Consider the following 14,267-nt stretch of genomic DNA (forward strand, 5'->3'; position numbering starts at 1 on the left):
GAGAGAGAGAGACAGCGTGAGCAGGGGAGGGTCAGAGAGAGAGGGAGTCACAGACTGAAACAGGCTCCAGGCTCTGAGCTGGCAGTCAGCACAGAGCCCGATGCGGGGCTCGAACCCACGAACCGCGAGATCATGACCTAAGGGAAAGTCAGACACTCAACCGACTAAGCTACCCAGACGGCCCTGAAATGACTTCTTTAAGCTGGCATGGCTCTTGAAGCCCGAGTGCAGATGTCGTCAGCTCGGAGGCTGGATAAGCTTTCCAATTGTTCTGCAAGATGCATGCAATGAAGTCTGGACATGAACCTGTGAGGACCTGCCAAGGCTATTTTGGACAGTGTCACTAGTACCGCCTGCATGCCACTGAGGTCCACCAGTGGTCTCCCAAGGCTGGCTGGTCTTTTTTCTCAATTCTTTTTGGAACCCTGCCTTGTTGGATTTTTAAAAAATTCATCCAGAGTTGAGCAAGTACCTCAATATCACTTTATATGAAAGCAATTTCAGATAACAGCAGTTTTTCTTAGATTCTTCTGAGCCTCAGAACACTTGACCTGAGAGGAAATTACTCAGTGATAGATTGCTGACTGCTTTTCTCCTGCCCCCTTCTTCTCCGCATCTTCAACACCACCTCCACCTCTCCATCACCCCCTCCTCCTGGTTTCTTCCTGAGACTCATCTACCTTCCTCCTGCCTCAGTCTCCCCATTCCCAAGGTGAGCACTGAGTCTGGTGGGTTACCTGGCAGGCCCCTGGCTGGTTGAGGAGTTTCGCCTGGATTCAGCCAGTCCTCTGGTCTCCATGGCGATCTCCTGCTGCAGTTCTGATGAAGTCTCCTTGCAAGGCGAGTGGACCCTAGGAAATCAAATATGCAGCAGGCTAAATTGATTTCAAGCTCATCGCCTCCTGGACACACTCAGGGATGAGATGGCCAGATGTCCTGCTTAATGAGGAGAGCCACAGGCCCTCGTCTTCACTCCGTCAGTCCGTGCTCCAGCAAGATCTGCAGATCCTGGCTTTTAGGATAAATATGGCCTTTCCTTATTGTTGCACTAAATGCTAACTAACTTGGATGTAAATTTAAAAATTAATTAATTGGTTGATTTTTTAAAAAAGAAGAAGAAATGACAAATAACCACAGCAACAACAACGAAAAACAAAAAACAAAAAAACAAAAAAATCATGCCTTTCCTTTACAGCAAGCCTGACCAAGGAAGGTAGCTTGTCCAGTCACTGCCCATGGACTGGGAGAAGGGGGCAGGCCGGCAGCACCCGGCCTCGTCAGAGCGCTGGGCTGGGGGTGTCCCAGTGCTCAGCATCCACAGCCATTGCGTCTGTTTCTACACAATCATTCCAGAACAAGAATTCGGGTTCAAACACATCTCTGTGTACTGAAATCCTATCTGCTAAGGCCAGACTGTGGACAGCACAGCCACACCACCTGGGCAGTTATTTGTGTGCTTGCTCGGCAGCTTTCCTAGGAATCCATTCAATATTTGGTTAAGAGGAGTGTCCTGGAATATTGTACAGAATTGGCCTAACTCTCCCCGTACATTTGTTCCGTGCTTTCACGTGAAAATTCAGTCCTACCGTGCCCTTTAGTCAGACCCCAACCTCTGTCCCCTGCAGTGCAGAGGTAACTGGGCCCGTGACCTCACCTGTGCAACTCAGGGCGAAAAGCTTGAGTACACAGAGATCGCGTGCCCACAACTCAATATGAGCACCAGTCACATCAGCAGAGGCTTGGGGTCTGTTTAACTGTGTGGAGTAAGACCAGTATGGTTGGGCATATTTTTCTTTGATTCCCTGTCTTTTAAAAGCTCCGAGGGCTGAAGTTTGATCAGCCTGATTAAAAGCCAGCCAGGCATTGGCCCCTAGGGATTTGCACTTCACTCGGAGTCTGGAAGAGCCCAAGCAGGACAAATTAATTCCATCACATGACCTATTCCAACCTAATCAGCCTTCTTAACAAGGTGGCAACACAGTTGAGGAAGTAAGCAATAATTAATGTGAGGAAAAGGCTCTATCTCTCCCCGGTGAGTGATTAGAAGGCAGGGTCCTGAATCCCAGCCGCTGATCTGCTGACTCCTCTTTGTACAACATCCCTGCCGTCTCCAGCAGCAGGGCGCTCACTACCATCCCATGCCCGACCTGGGCCACCTTTGTAGAAGGTTCTTCTCTCTCTCAGTTTTTGCAGACCGAGGCCACCTTTTTTTCTGCTGGAACCACACAGAGTCAGGCCACTTTATCTTCCACATGGCCACCTCAGTGATGGGGCAGCTGTCACACTGTGCCACATCTGTTTTTCCAGGCTACAGACCCCAGCTCACCCAGCCATGCCTCACCAGGTTCAAGGCTCTTGCCCATCACGGTCATGCTCCTGTGAGCAGGTTCCCGCATTCCTGTCTAACAGGGCATGGACACTGAGAACACTCTGCTGTTACCAGACCTCAAGCCAGACATCTTTGTAGGTTTGTGAGTTCATGTGCTTTTGGTGTCCTCATCACCAGCTACCATCAGCCAAAACCCAAAGTCCTGTAACACAGGCTGCTGCTAAGCCAGAAGGCCCTATCTTGTGCATGTACAATTGATCTGTCGGAAGTAAGTATTGGATCTTTCCACTGATCTGAGTCACCTGATGTTTCGGGACCCGAGGTATGCAGTGGCACCATACTGGCCTTTCCTCCCAAACTCCATCACTTTCACATGCAGTACACAAACTGTATGTCATTTATTGACTGCTTACTGTATGCCAGCCACATAGATCTTATCAACTAATCCACATAACCAACCACTCTATAAGGTAGAAAACTGAGGCTCAGAGAAGTTAAGTGACTTCCCCAAGATCATACGACCAAGTGGCAAAGCTGAGATTTGAATGTCATGCCATCCCATGGCAAAGCCGGCTCTCATCCACTCCATGAAGCTGTTCTCTGTATTTTCATATATGGCACTGATTAAAGAAAAAGCTTAATAGGACATGGCTGAGGACTGAGCCTTGTGGCATGCTGCCAGAGACATGGCTCTGATCCGCCTGGCTACATTGTGTGTGGGTGGCTCTTTATCTTCAAGCCATCTAACTGAATTCTCCCCCTACACCTTTAAAAGACCACGCACATTTCATCCTTATATGTATTAGACTCCCTGTCAGAGGCCCTGCTGTGGTTAGGAAGCTCTGATCCCCTTGCCCTTCAAATAATCTGTATATGACAGATGTGGAATGTGCATTCCAAGGCACCCAGGTCAGTTACTGGAGTAGGAAGCAATGGCACAAGTGAGTCTGTATCTCAAGTCCCTTGATCCTGGCAGCCGGCATGTGGTGGGGTTAGGGGTGCAGCAACCCACAGCTGAGCAGGTGTGCCTCTAGGTCTGGAGGTAATCCCGAGGGTGAAGGTGTTCTGTCCCTACCAGAAGCTCCTCAGGGAGCTCTGGGCACCAAGAAAGTCGGCCTCGCATTTCTGCCTAGTCTGCTTTCTGTCAATTATAGGAGGGCACATCCTGAGAACAGATTTATTTGCATTAGCAGCACAGGAATCAATGACATCAGAGCTGATGAGGACATGAGGAAGGCAAAACTCGACCCCGGATTCCAAAGCCTGCCTTCTACTGGCAGCAGTAAGGGCTCCGATGTGGAATTCGAAGGGCAGGTGGCAGAGAGGGGAGCCGGGATCCCTGGATTCGAATCCCTATTCTACCACCTCGTAGCTAGGTGTTCTGTGGGCTGGTCATTTACCCTCCCTAAAGCTTCCTAGTCTTCAGAAAGGAACTAAGGAAAAATTGGTGATTTGTTTTTAATCAGCTTTCCAACAGCCAAATCCAGAAAGGCATATTTAGCTGTGAAGAATAGGGAAAGTCTTCTGTGAAGTAAGTTCAAGGTACCTTAAGGGGCCTTTTCTTCTCCCCACCCTTTTTTTAAGTGTGAATCTATTTTATTTTAAAAAATGTTTTAAATATACTTTATTGTCAAATTGGCTTACATACAACACCTAGTGCTCACCCCAACAAGTGCCCTCCTCAATGGCCATCACTCATTTTCCCTCTCCCTCACCCCCACATTCATCCTCAGTTTGTTCTCCGTAATTAAGGGTCTCTTGTGGTTTGCCTCCCTCCCTCTCGGTTTGTAACTGTTTGTCCCTCTTCCCTTCCCCATGGTCTTCTGTTCAGTTTCTCAAGATCCACATATGAGGGAAAACATACAATATCTCTCCTTCTCTGACTGACTTATTTCACTCAGCATAGTACTTTCCAGTTCCATCCACGTTCCTGCAAATGGCAGGATTTCACTCCTTCTCATTGCCGAGTAGTATTCCATGGTATATATAAACCACATCTTCTTTATCCATTCCTCAGTTGATGGACATTTAGGCTCTTTTCATAATTTGGCTATTGTTGAAAGCACTGCTCTAAACTTTAGGGTACATGTGCCCCTATGTGTCAGCACTCCTGTATCCCTTGGGTCAATTCCTAGCAGTGCTATTGCTGTGTCACAGAGTAGTTCTATTTTTAATTTTTTGAGGAACTTCCACACTGTTTTCCAGAGCGGTTGTGCCAGTTTGCATTGTTCAACAGTGCAAGAGGGTTCCCGTTTCTCTACATCCTCTCCAGCATCTGTAGTTTCCTGATTTGGAGTCCCCACTTGTTTTGTGATGCTTAAAATTCTACCATGTCTTCTAGCTCCTGAGTCTTTACCCTTGTTAAATGCCTGGGGCTATTTAAATAGTAAACCCCATTAGCTATTCCTCAGAGAAACTGATTTCACCAAGCAGATGGAAGATGAGATGGGAAGACAGGAGAACCAAAGTTTGAGGTGACATTTTGAGTCCTCATGGATACAGTACTGAAAAAAGGGAGCTACCAGTGCAAAAAAATGAGGATCCAGAACTTCCCAGAGAAATACAGAGGCAGGAGAGACTGAGGGTCAGGCCCTGTCCTGCCAGAAGCTGGTGGAGGGGCCTGGAGCAAGGACTTGACAGGACTCATCTGTAAACAAACAAGCAGATCAGCAGGAAGGAGCTCCTTGAAGTCGGTAATTAGCAAGAACAAGAGCAACTAGCACAACACAATGATGAGACTGTTTTGAAAGACAAGGTAGTTTTCAACTTGTGATGCCCATCTTCTAAGTTTTCTTATAAAAGGGAATTCATGTCTGTGAGGGAAAGGTGTCCCCTGTCACTGGGAGAAGACACGGTTCTCATCACCACTGCAACTTGTCATTAGCTTTGCACTTTGTGGAGCACCTGGTGTCTTCCTCCAGTGACTCTGGGGACATAAGCATAGACAAACCTTTGAGAACAAGGGTGGAGAATGTGATACCTTGTTTTTCTTTCCCTCCTCTCAAGCTCTGAGGACCGTGAATGACCAACACGCACAATTATTGGCCACATGTAACCAGGGAACTGAACTGAGTGCATTTTTGTCTTTGGTCCTGGGGAAGCAGGCTGAAAATGGTTTTCTTTGGTGATAATTGCTTTGGGCTCTGCTCAGAGAGTAGCACGAAGAAGGCTTCTCTTCTGTAGGACACAAACCCCTATGCCCCAAAGCTCGCCTAAAATAGCTACACCAGAAGATTGATCTGAGATTTGAGGTGCCCTCGGTTCTAGCTGCAATCCTCTGTAGCAGATTCTGAAGTCTTTCCCTGCTGCATTATCTTTTCACATATGCCAGATAGCTCTTAAATAATCAAGTCAACTAAACAGATTTAATAGGAAAGAAAAATTCAACACACTTTTATTTCTGTTATTTCCAGGATATAAACTTGACTTCTTTGTTCAAATGAGATGTTTCCATCCTTCCTTATGACTTGTCACGAGGAAAGTGATCCCAATAATTTAAAAGGAGAAACAGAAACCTGGCTTTCCAATTTGGTGAAAGATTTGGGGAGAGGGGTGTCTTAGGGGATGGGGACACATGCCTCCTTCCTGGGGGCATTCAGCAAAGGATCACAGTGACATGCAGGTTACCAGAACAGCTTCACTGATATCAATGAGGATAAAGAATGATTACTTTTTAAATGTTTTTTTATTTTTGAGAGGGAGACAGACAGACAGAGAATGATTTGGGGAGGGGGAGAGGGAGAGGGAGACAGGATCTGAAGCAGTTTCCAGGCTCTCAGCTGTCAGCACAGAGCCTGATGCAGGGCTCAAACCCATATACTGTGAGATCAGGACCTGAGCCAAAGTCAGACACTTAACCAACTGAGCCACCCAGGTGCCCTGAGTGATTAATATTTAAGGACACACATTAGCAATTATTTCTTCTAGGGGATACTGGATGGCTGAGTCGCTTAAGCATCTGACTCTTGATTTTGGCTCAGGTCATGATCTTACAATTTGTGAATTAGAGCCCTGTGTCAGTCTCTGTGCTGATGGTGCAGAGCCTGCTTGGGACACTCTGACTTTCTTCCTCTCCCTGCCCCTTCCCCACTCATGCACGTGATCTCTCTCTCTCTCTTTCTTATAAAATTAATAAATAAACATTTTTAAAACCTCAAGAAATTTCTCCCATAGCTTTCTAAAGTGATTTTAATTTTAAAGCAAAGATCTATGGTTTGTTCAAACACCATTTTCTCCCCGAAAATAATGATTTGAAACTTTAAAATTTTATGCGTACTTGCCAGAGTCCCTTGTTCAAGTAAATCTTACAGTGAAAACTAGTCTGTATATAGACTGATGCTGGGCTGCACTGGGAAGCAGAGGGGGGCCTGGACTCAGCCTCTGGTCAAAGGCTGTTCCACCCTCAGCCTGAACACATTCTCCATCTTTGGTAGCACCAAGGAGCCCATTCTGGAAATTTCTATCTGTTAACCCACTCCTGATTCCATAAGATACAGCAAGCATTTGTCTTATGAAGGAAGCATTCCTCATCTCTCTCCTTTTGAAATCTCCAGAGTCTCCTTGGGATTCTGTATTAATCTGTCAACAAGCTTTTACCATGTCAGTGGTTGGGCAAGTCCCCAAGGCAGGCTCAGTGAGACTGGACTAGTGATCAGGTTTAGAAAGCGTGACTTGGTCACAGGCAGGAAATGGCCAGATCCAGATGTCAGGACAGCTAGAGCTATGTGAGGTCAGAGGAGGAGAAGGCTTCCAGCCTGGAATACCAGGGAAGGACCACAGGAGAGAGAATCATTTCCAAGGCTGACAGCACTGACTGAGCACTTTCTCACAGCAGGGACTGTGCTGGGAGCTTTCACCTGTTTTAACCTCACCACAGCCCTCTGTGGTCAGCACTAGTACATTTTACAGATGAGGAAACTGTGGTTTGGAACAGCTGCACAATTTTTCGGAACTGGTCAGTTGTAGAGCCAATGTTCAAACCCAGCCAGTCTGACCCTGAACCTGTTAGTCATCACACTGGTCAGGGGACAGGGGATAGGAGAGAGAGGAAGGGCATAGTCCCATCCGTGAATATGGCAAATAGCATTGTTGCAGGGCATCAATTCAAGACCCCACCCCCAACCCCCACTTTGTAGCTGACTGACCCTCTAAGTGTACACAAACCCAGTGTGAGCCCACAGAGAGTCTCTCGGAAGCCAGAGGCTTATCACTGGGTATCCATGTGGTTTAATGAGCTAGAAGTTTCTTTTGCAAAGGGTCACCTTCCAGGACACCTGGCGTGAGCCTTCTTAAATAGCCTACACATCAGGCTGGGCTAATAGGCCACTGGCTGAGGCAGAGGCAGGACAAGTCAGGGAGGGCTGGACCTCAGTGGTGTCTGGTCAAGCAGACATTCTGGGCAGGAGCCCCAGCCCACCAACTGGGCCTGCCTTCTCTTAAGTATCTCAGTATCTTGAGTATCTTCTCTTAAGCCCCTGTTGTTGCCTTCTTGGTCACAGGGAATCTGGAAATTCCATAAGATGTTCTGATTATATCCCACTCAAGGCAAAAGGGAGAAATGGGGGAAAGTTCCATTTTACTTCAAATTTTTCCTGATCCTAACAGCCTCTGTCCTTCTCCCATTGGGCCCAAAGTCCCAGGAGCCCAGTGCTGCCCAGGGAGCTTGACTTGACAGCTGTGGACCTTTTCTCTGTTCCACCCCAATCTTCTTTGAACACCCCACCCCAAAAGGTTTATTAGCTCAGGTGTGAAAAAGAAGCTATTAATGCATACCAAAGTTTTAAGCAGATGTCTGTCCTAGGAGTGTTTTTATCTGGTTTTAGATTAGGGGCAATGACCTAACCTAAAAGAATAAGTCTCCAGTGGCAGGACCCTGGTATTGACAGTAGGCCAGTTAGGAGGGAGAAATTTGAGCAGGGTGAGAATTTCTGATAGCAAGTCATAGCAAGATTCCTGAGGCTCCAGCACCATGTTAAAATGGCTGGAGGCCACCCAAAAAACAATCCAGTGAAGAAATGTGCAGAAGATATGAACAGATACTTCTCCAAAGAGGACATCCAGATGGCCAACACCNTGCTCTTGAATGCTGAGAACAAACTGAGAGCTGATGGGGGTGGGAGGGAGGGGATGGGGGGTGATGGGCATGGAGGAGGGCACTTGTGGGGAGGAGCACTGGTTGTTATATGGAAACCGACTTGACAATAAACTATTTAAAAAAATAAAATAATAGATTAATTATTTTTAGGTGCTGACTATACAACATGGGGTTATGGTGGTGGATCAAAACAAAAATAGTGCACTTTTCTTATTAGAAAAATAATAAAATGGTTGGAGGCAATAAATATCTGTTGGGGTGCTTTGAGATATTCCTCTTTTTGCCTAAATCCCAGAAGGTGGGGTCCTAGGGCTGCACAAGTTTATGATAATAGGGACTCAAATCGCTTTGGAAATGGTTGTCCATCATTCATGAGCAGAGTTAGCTAAGGTGCTGGGATTAAGAATCTAGATAGAGAAGAAAACCAAATGTGCATCTGAGAGAGGGCATGATATACATAATTGGCTGAGGAGAAATGGTGGATGAGGACGTCACGATCTCACAGTCCGTGGGTTTGAGCCCCGCGTCGGGCTCTGTGCTGACAGCTCAGAGCCTGGAGCCTGCTTCAGATCCTGTGTCTCCCTCTCTCTCTGCCCCTCCCCTGCTCGCTCTCTATCTCTGCCTCTCAAAATAAAATAAAGACATAAAAAAGCTTAAAAAAATAAAATGAGAATAAAACGAAAAGCCCATCTTACCTGCCGAGGCCATTTTCAACGTGGTCCAGATCTCTGTCCGTGGTCCTTACCGCAGGGTGGGAGAATTGGGTGTTAATCTTAGCCATCTTCTTGCTTTGTTACATTCAGCTTCAAGGTTGTTACTGAAACATGAACACAAGGCAGATCACACCAGGATGGGGAAGCAGCTGCAAACCCAGGTTGCTGTGTATGAGGGCTATTTCCCCAGGCAAGCCCTGGCACACAGAGCCTCTTCCATTTCTCCCATAGTTGCAGCTATGGGTATCCTTGGGCTCTTCTTCCCAGCCTGAAGCATAAGCAAGGCCTTTCACTTTGTGTACGCTTCCATGCTCAAGAGCTGCTCAAATTTATATGCTGCTCCAGCAAATGAATGAATGATTGGCACAGTTGGTATTTGATATAAGAAAGCTAAAATCCTCACTATTCCCTGGAATGTTGTGGTGTTCCTCTTGACTCTATTTTTCTCATTTACTTTTTTATCTTATAATTTTTCACACATGTGTTAGTAACTATCCCAAATCTTATTTCAAAACAAAGCATGAAAAACTAACAATCCTTGACATCCATAAAACCTTTACAATGTAATGTTACACTCAAAACACACTTCATCTCCTTTAATCTTCAAAATAACTTTATCAGATATTTACCATTTGTATCCCCATTTAAAGATGGCTAAGTTGAGACTCAGAGAGGTCAAGCAGCTAATCCAAGTAAAAATAAATAGGTAAAACCTGTTGATGGCATGATCCTGATGCTAGAAATCAGACCATGAATACTCTCCCTTCAGCAAATATTGGAAGGTGCCCCAATGATTGATGAAAGAAGAAAGCTGGTTTGAGCACAGGGCTGGTGTGATGAACACAAAGATTGGCCAGTTCCATCTTTCTTGATCAAAATTCTCCAGGTAGAAGATGAATCCTTGAGGACAGTTTCTCTTAAACGGACAAACACAGGCTCTCTTGAGAGACCACTCCAGAGAAAGATGGTGGTTTCTAGAAATAGTCCAGTGACTCACTTCAATACTAAATTAATTCCATAACTAAAGGAAGGTCAATGCGAGGAGCCCAGAACACTACACCAAAGGATGGATGTAGTTCTTGCTCACCAAGGTCAATCCACCATGAGTTTCCTCAGGGGCAGTTGTTGGCTCAGAGGTCTTCGTTCATCTCCGATATTTGATAATTTAAGTCTATGATTTAAATTGTATAACTTTTCTTAATAGATCAAAAATAGTTTTGATTTATGGATAAAGGACCTGAACGTGAGATAGGAAACTATCAACACCCTANTGGAAAGAGCCTAAGGGTCCATCAACAAATTCAATTTGAAATCATACAGCCAATGCTTTTTTACAGCGAATGCTTTTTTTATTGAGCACTTTCTATGTGGAAGACAATATGGAGAGCTAGGGTTTTACAGAGAAGGATATGCATCTCCGTTGTCAAGGAGATTACAGTCCAGTGGGTTCTAGAGCAAGTCTTTAAAAAGTTTTGGGACTCTGGAGTACCTGGGTGGCTCAGTCAGTTACACATCTGACTTCCACTCAGATCATGATCTCATGGTTCACGGGTCCAAACCCTTCTTTGGACTGTGTGTTGACAGCTCGGAGCCTGGAGCCTGGTTTGAATTTTGTGTTTCCTTCTCTTTCTACCCCTCCCCTGCTCATGCTCTGTCTCACTCTCTTTCTAAAGAACATTTTAAAAAGTTCTTTTTTAAGTTTTGGGACTCTGCAGAAAATCTATCAAATTATTCTTTTTTGTACATTTCCAGGAAAACTGCACAGAGAAAAAGTTCATTGCCTCCAGCCCATGTCCCTTCCCTCAGCCCTCATCAGCTGCACAAATCCTGGCCCCAGATGCCATTGTATGGAGGCAGCATATCTACCTGCCTCCTATGGAGGGCTACTATATGCCAGAAACAGGGTAGGTGCTCATGTAATACTGCTCCATTAACCCTCACAATAGCCTCACCTTTCCCTCCTTTTTACAAGTGAAGAAACCAAACTGCATAATTTTCCTAATGTTACTTAAAGCCTGAGCCAGGATTGACAAAGCTCTGTCTGACTCCAGAACCTGATAGTGTAAAGTTAATGGGTGGAAAAAAAATTGGGTTCCTTTTTTTTTTTTTTTTTTTTTAAGGGGTTTTTTTTGGTGGTTNAGAGTATTTCTTTGGGTGATGTTAGCAGCCATTGATGATTATTGCCTGGACGTATGATTTCATTACAAGTTGCAATTTGGTGATGTTCTATCATTTCTTTTTCACTGACTAGCTGACATATTCTTAAAGAAAATTTTACTTATTTGGCTATTTAGTGGTACAGTTCATACAGGAAATGCAGGATAAACAATTCCTTTCCTCTAGTTTAACAGTTTTTAAGTCATGACATCCTAAGTGATTCTCCAACTGCCCTATGAATTTTCACATTTCTTGGCCCAGACAAATTCTAGGAGAACTCACAAATGAGATTATGAAATTACAATCAGTGATCCTGAAGAGACTGTTGAAAATGAAAACTGCCATCCAGCCAGGGCCCCTGAGTGTGAGGCACTCGCATATCCATTACTCGTTACTCCTCAGGAGCCCCAAGAGGCAATAGTGATACTGGTTTTGCAGATGAGGAAGTGCAGGCCTGGGTCTGTCTGACCCTGAAGTCCATGTAGTGCTTTGTTTTGTTTATCACACCCACTGCAGATTAGAAATGCACAAATAAAATTTTAATTTTCCAGCACAGGAAGAGGATGTATCCTGCCAACTATCAGGGTGACCTTGAAGTAGATCCTAGGTATGAGTCTAAGAGTGGTTTGTGAACATCTCTCAAATGAATGTGAGTTTTCTGGAGCTTGACTGGGGAACTAACAGCACATTGCTTCATATAATTCCCATTTTGTTTACAACAGTACTAAATCCAGCATGTTTTCTTCCCTCCCAACACACTTACTGACTCCTTCTATGTTCCAGGCGTCATATTTGGCCCTGAAGATTATGAAGATGAGGAAGATAGGTTTCTGTCTTTAAAAGCACAAAACTGCATGGGGGAAACAGGAATGGAAACAGGGAGGGGAGTAAGACACAGAGGTACTGAAGTAGAGGTAGAGGCATCGTGAGGAGAAGTGTGGAAAGACGAGGCACTGATTCTGCCTCAGGAACCACGAAGATCTGAAGAGGCTTCTCATGAGGGGCATTATTTCATGCTATTCAACATTTATCATGTGTTGGCTATTGTGCTGTGCATATTAAGAATTTGATTGTGATTTCTGTGCTCTGGTACATATCTTTAACCTTCTCCTTAGCTCTTGGCCTGGACACCTAGGTAGGTCAGGAGTCTAATATACCTCACCTGTCCTCCAGTTATTCTCATACTCTTCTCATTCCTTTATTGACTCCAAAAGAGTTAAGGGCAAGAATTATTTTTATTTTACTTAAAAAATATTTTAGGGGCATTCAGGTGGCTCAGTCGGTTGAGCATCCAACTTCAGCTAGGTCATGAAGTCACGAACTTCTCGCAGTTCGTGAGTTTGAGCCTCGTGTTGGGCTCTGTGCTGACAGTGCAGAGCCTAGAGCCTGCTTCAGATTCTGTCTCTGTCTCTCTCTGTCCTGACAGACTCATGCTCTGTCTCTCTCTTCCTCAAAAATAAACTAAACATAAAAATTTTAAAAAATATTTATCCTCCAAAACACCAGCATATATATATACATAGTGTGTAATAAAAGTAGGTGGCATAAATGGAAGAACAGGTGAATACTTGCAAAGATGATACTAATAATAATAGCTGTGTATTTGATGAGCATTTACACTCTTCCCGGTACTGTTCTAGTGACTTTAAATGTGTATTAACTTATTTGATTCTCACAATGCTCTGTGAATGAGTCACACTGAACATTTCTATTTTGCTTAGCGATGGATGGGACTTGGGGCGCCTGGGTGGCTCAGTCAGTTAAGCATCCAACTTCTGCTCAGGTCATGATCTCATGGTTTGTGAGTTTGAGCCCCGCATCAGGCTTTGTGCTGACAGCTCAGAGCCTGGAGCCTGCTTCGGATTCTGTGTCTCCCTCTCTCTCTGGCCCTTCCCTGCTCATGCTCTGTCTCTGTCTCTCTCTCAAAAATAAAACAAATGTTAAAAATTTTTTAATGGATGGGACTTTATAAGGGAGAAAACAAGTAAGCAAAGAGGGTCAAAGCATGTAAAGCCTTTTCTTTTAAACTAAAATGTGCTTTTGGGGGAAAAAATCTTGGTCCCCACTTATAATGACTAACTCTTTACACTAAAAAAAACATTGTCCGTGCTCTGTCCGTTTCTATTATGGCTCTAACATGAAAACCAATCTTAGTTCAATTTGTGTCATTTGAAATCTTATCATTCCGCAAGCTCTAAATGAGACAATAGGGAAGTGCCAAGAGTCCGAGATGCATACTCCTCTGACCTACTGGAGGACATTTTGAGTTATCATTATCTTTGGTTATGACTCCTATGCAGCCAGGGGCTAAAAGTTCCCATTAGTGAGGCACCAAGTCTAGAACAAAGCCATGCCAAAAAAAAAAAAAAAAAAACCCCACAAAAAAAAAAAAACAAAAAAACCCCCCCACAAAACAAAACAAAACTGAAACCCCAATCAGAGGAGAGCCCTATAGTCTGATGGACAGGCACACACCTTTATTTTCTCCAACTGAGACAGATTACTTTTACCACCTAGGGTCTTCAATCTCCTGAGAAGTAATATCTCTCTGGGTTTCATCCATTTCAGTTCTCCACAATTCAACCTTCTCAACATCACTCTGGGCAGAAGCACTCAGTAAATTCTCAGTAAATGTGAAGTTGGACAGGCTTACTTTGTCAAATTAAATGCCAAAGATAAGTCAGTCAATAATTCCCACAGGGTCTACATGCCTTGGAACTTTGTCCAAAGTTGGATTGTCTTTCCCTTTTTCCCCTACCCCATCTGGAAACTGCAGGATGAAAGAAAAATATTGAATGCTAAGCCACTTAATCATGCTGAGACCTGTGAACCAGTCCACAGAACAAACACAAGGGACATAACAGACACTACTATAGGCAATGATGAGGGTTGTGTGTTTTTAAGCAGCCCTAAGCTTATGAAGGGGGAAAATGCTAGTAAGACACCTTTTGTTTGAGACAAGTGGCATTGGAAA

The 14,267-nt window shown here is 44.5% G+C and overlaps 1 protein-coding gene across 1 annotated transcript in view; it reads right to left on the reverse strand.

Annotated features, from left to right (window-relative positions):
* Positions 1-9,204, reverse strand: part of CNGA3 (cyclic nucleotide gated channel subunit alpha 3) — a 33,766-nt gene extending 24,562 nt beyond the window's left edge. Inside the window, exons 1-2 of the mRNA XM_077749234.1 lie at positions 9,119-9,204; positions 738-851 (exon numbers count right to left, since the gene is read on the reverse strand). Of these exons, the coding sequence (XP_077605360.1) occupies positions 738-851; positions 9,119-9,204 (200 nt within the window). The remainder of the gene's footprint in view (positions 1-737; positions 852-9,118) is intronic.
* Between the last annotated feature and the right edge of the window lie 5,063 nt (positions 9,205-14,267).

The sequence above is a fragment of the Crocuta crocuta genome, unplaced genomic scaffold (assembly GCF_008692635.1).
Source record: "Crocuta crocuta isolate KB4526 unplaced genomic scaffold, BGI_CrCroc_1.0 scaffold118, whole genome shotgun sequence".
NCBI lineage: Eukaryota > Metazoa > Chordata > Mammalia > Carnivora > Hyaenidae > Crocuta > Crocuta crocuta.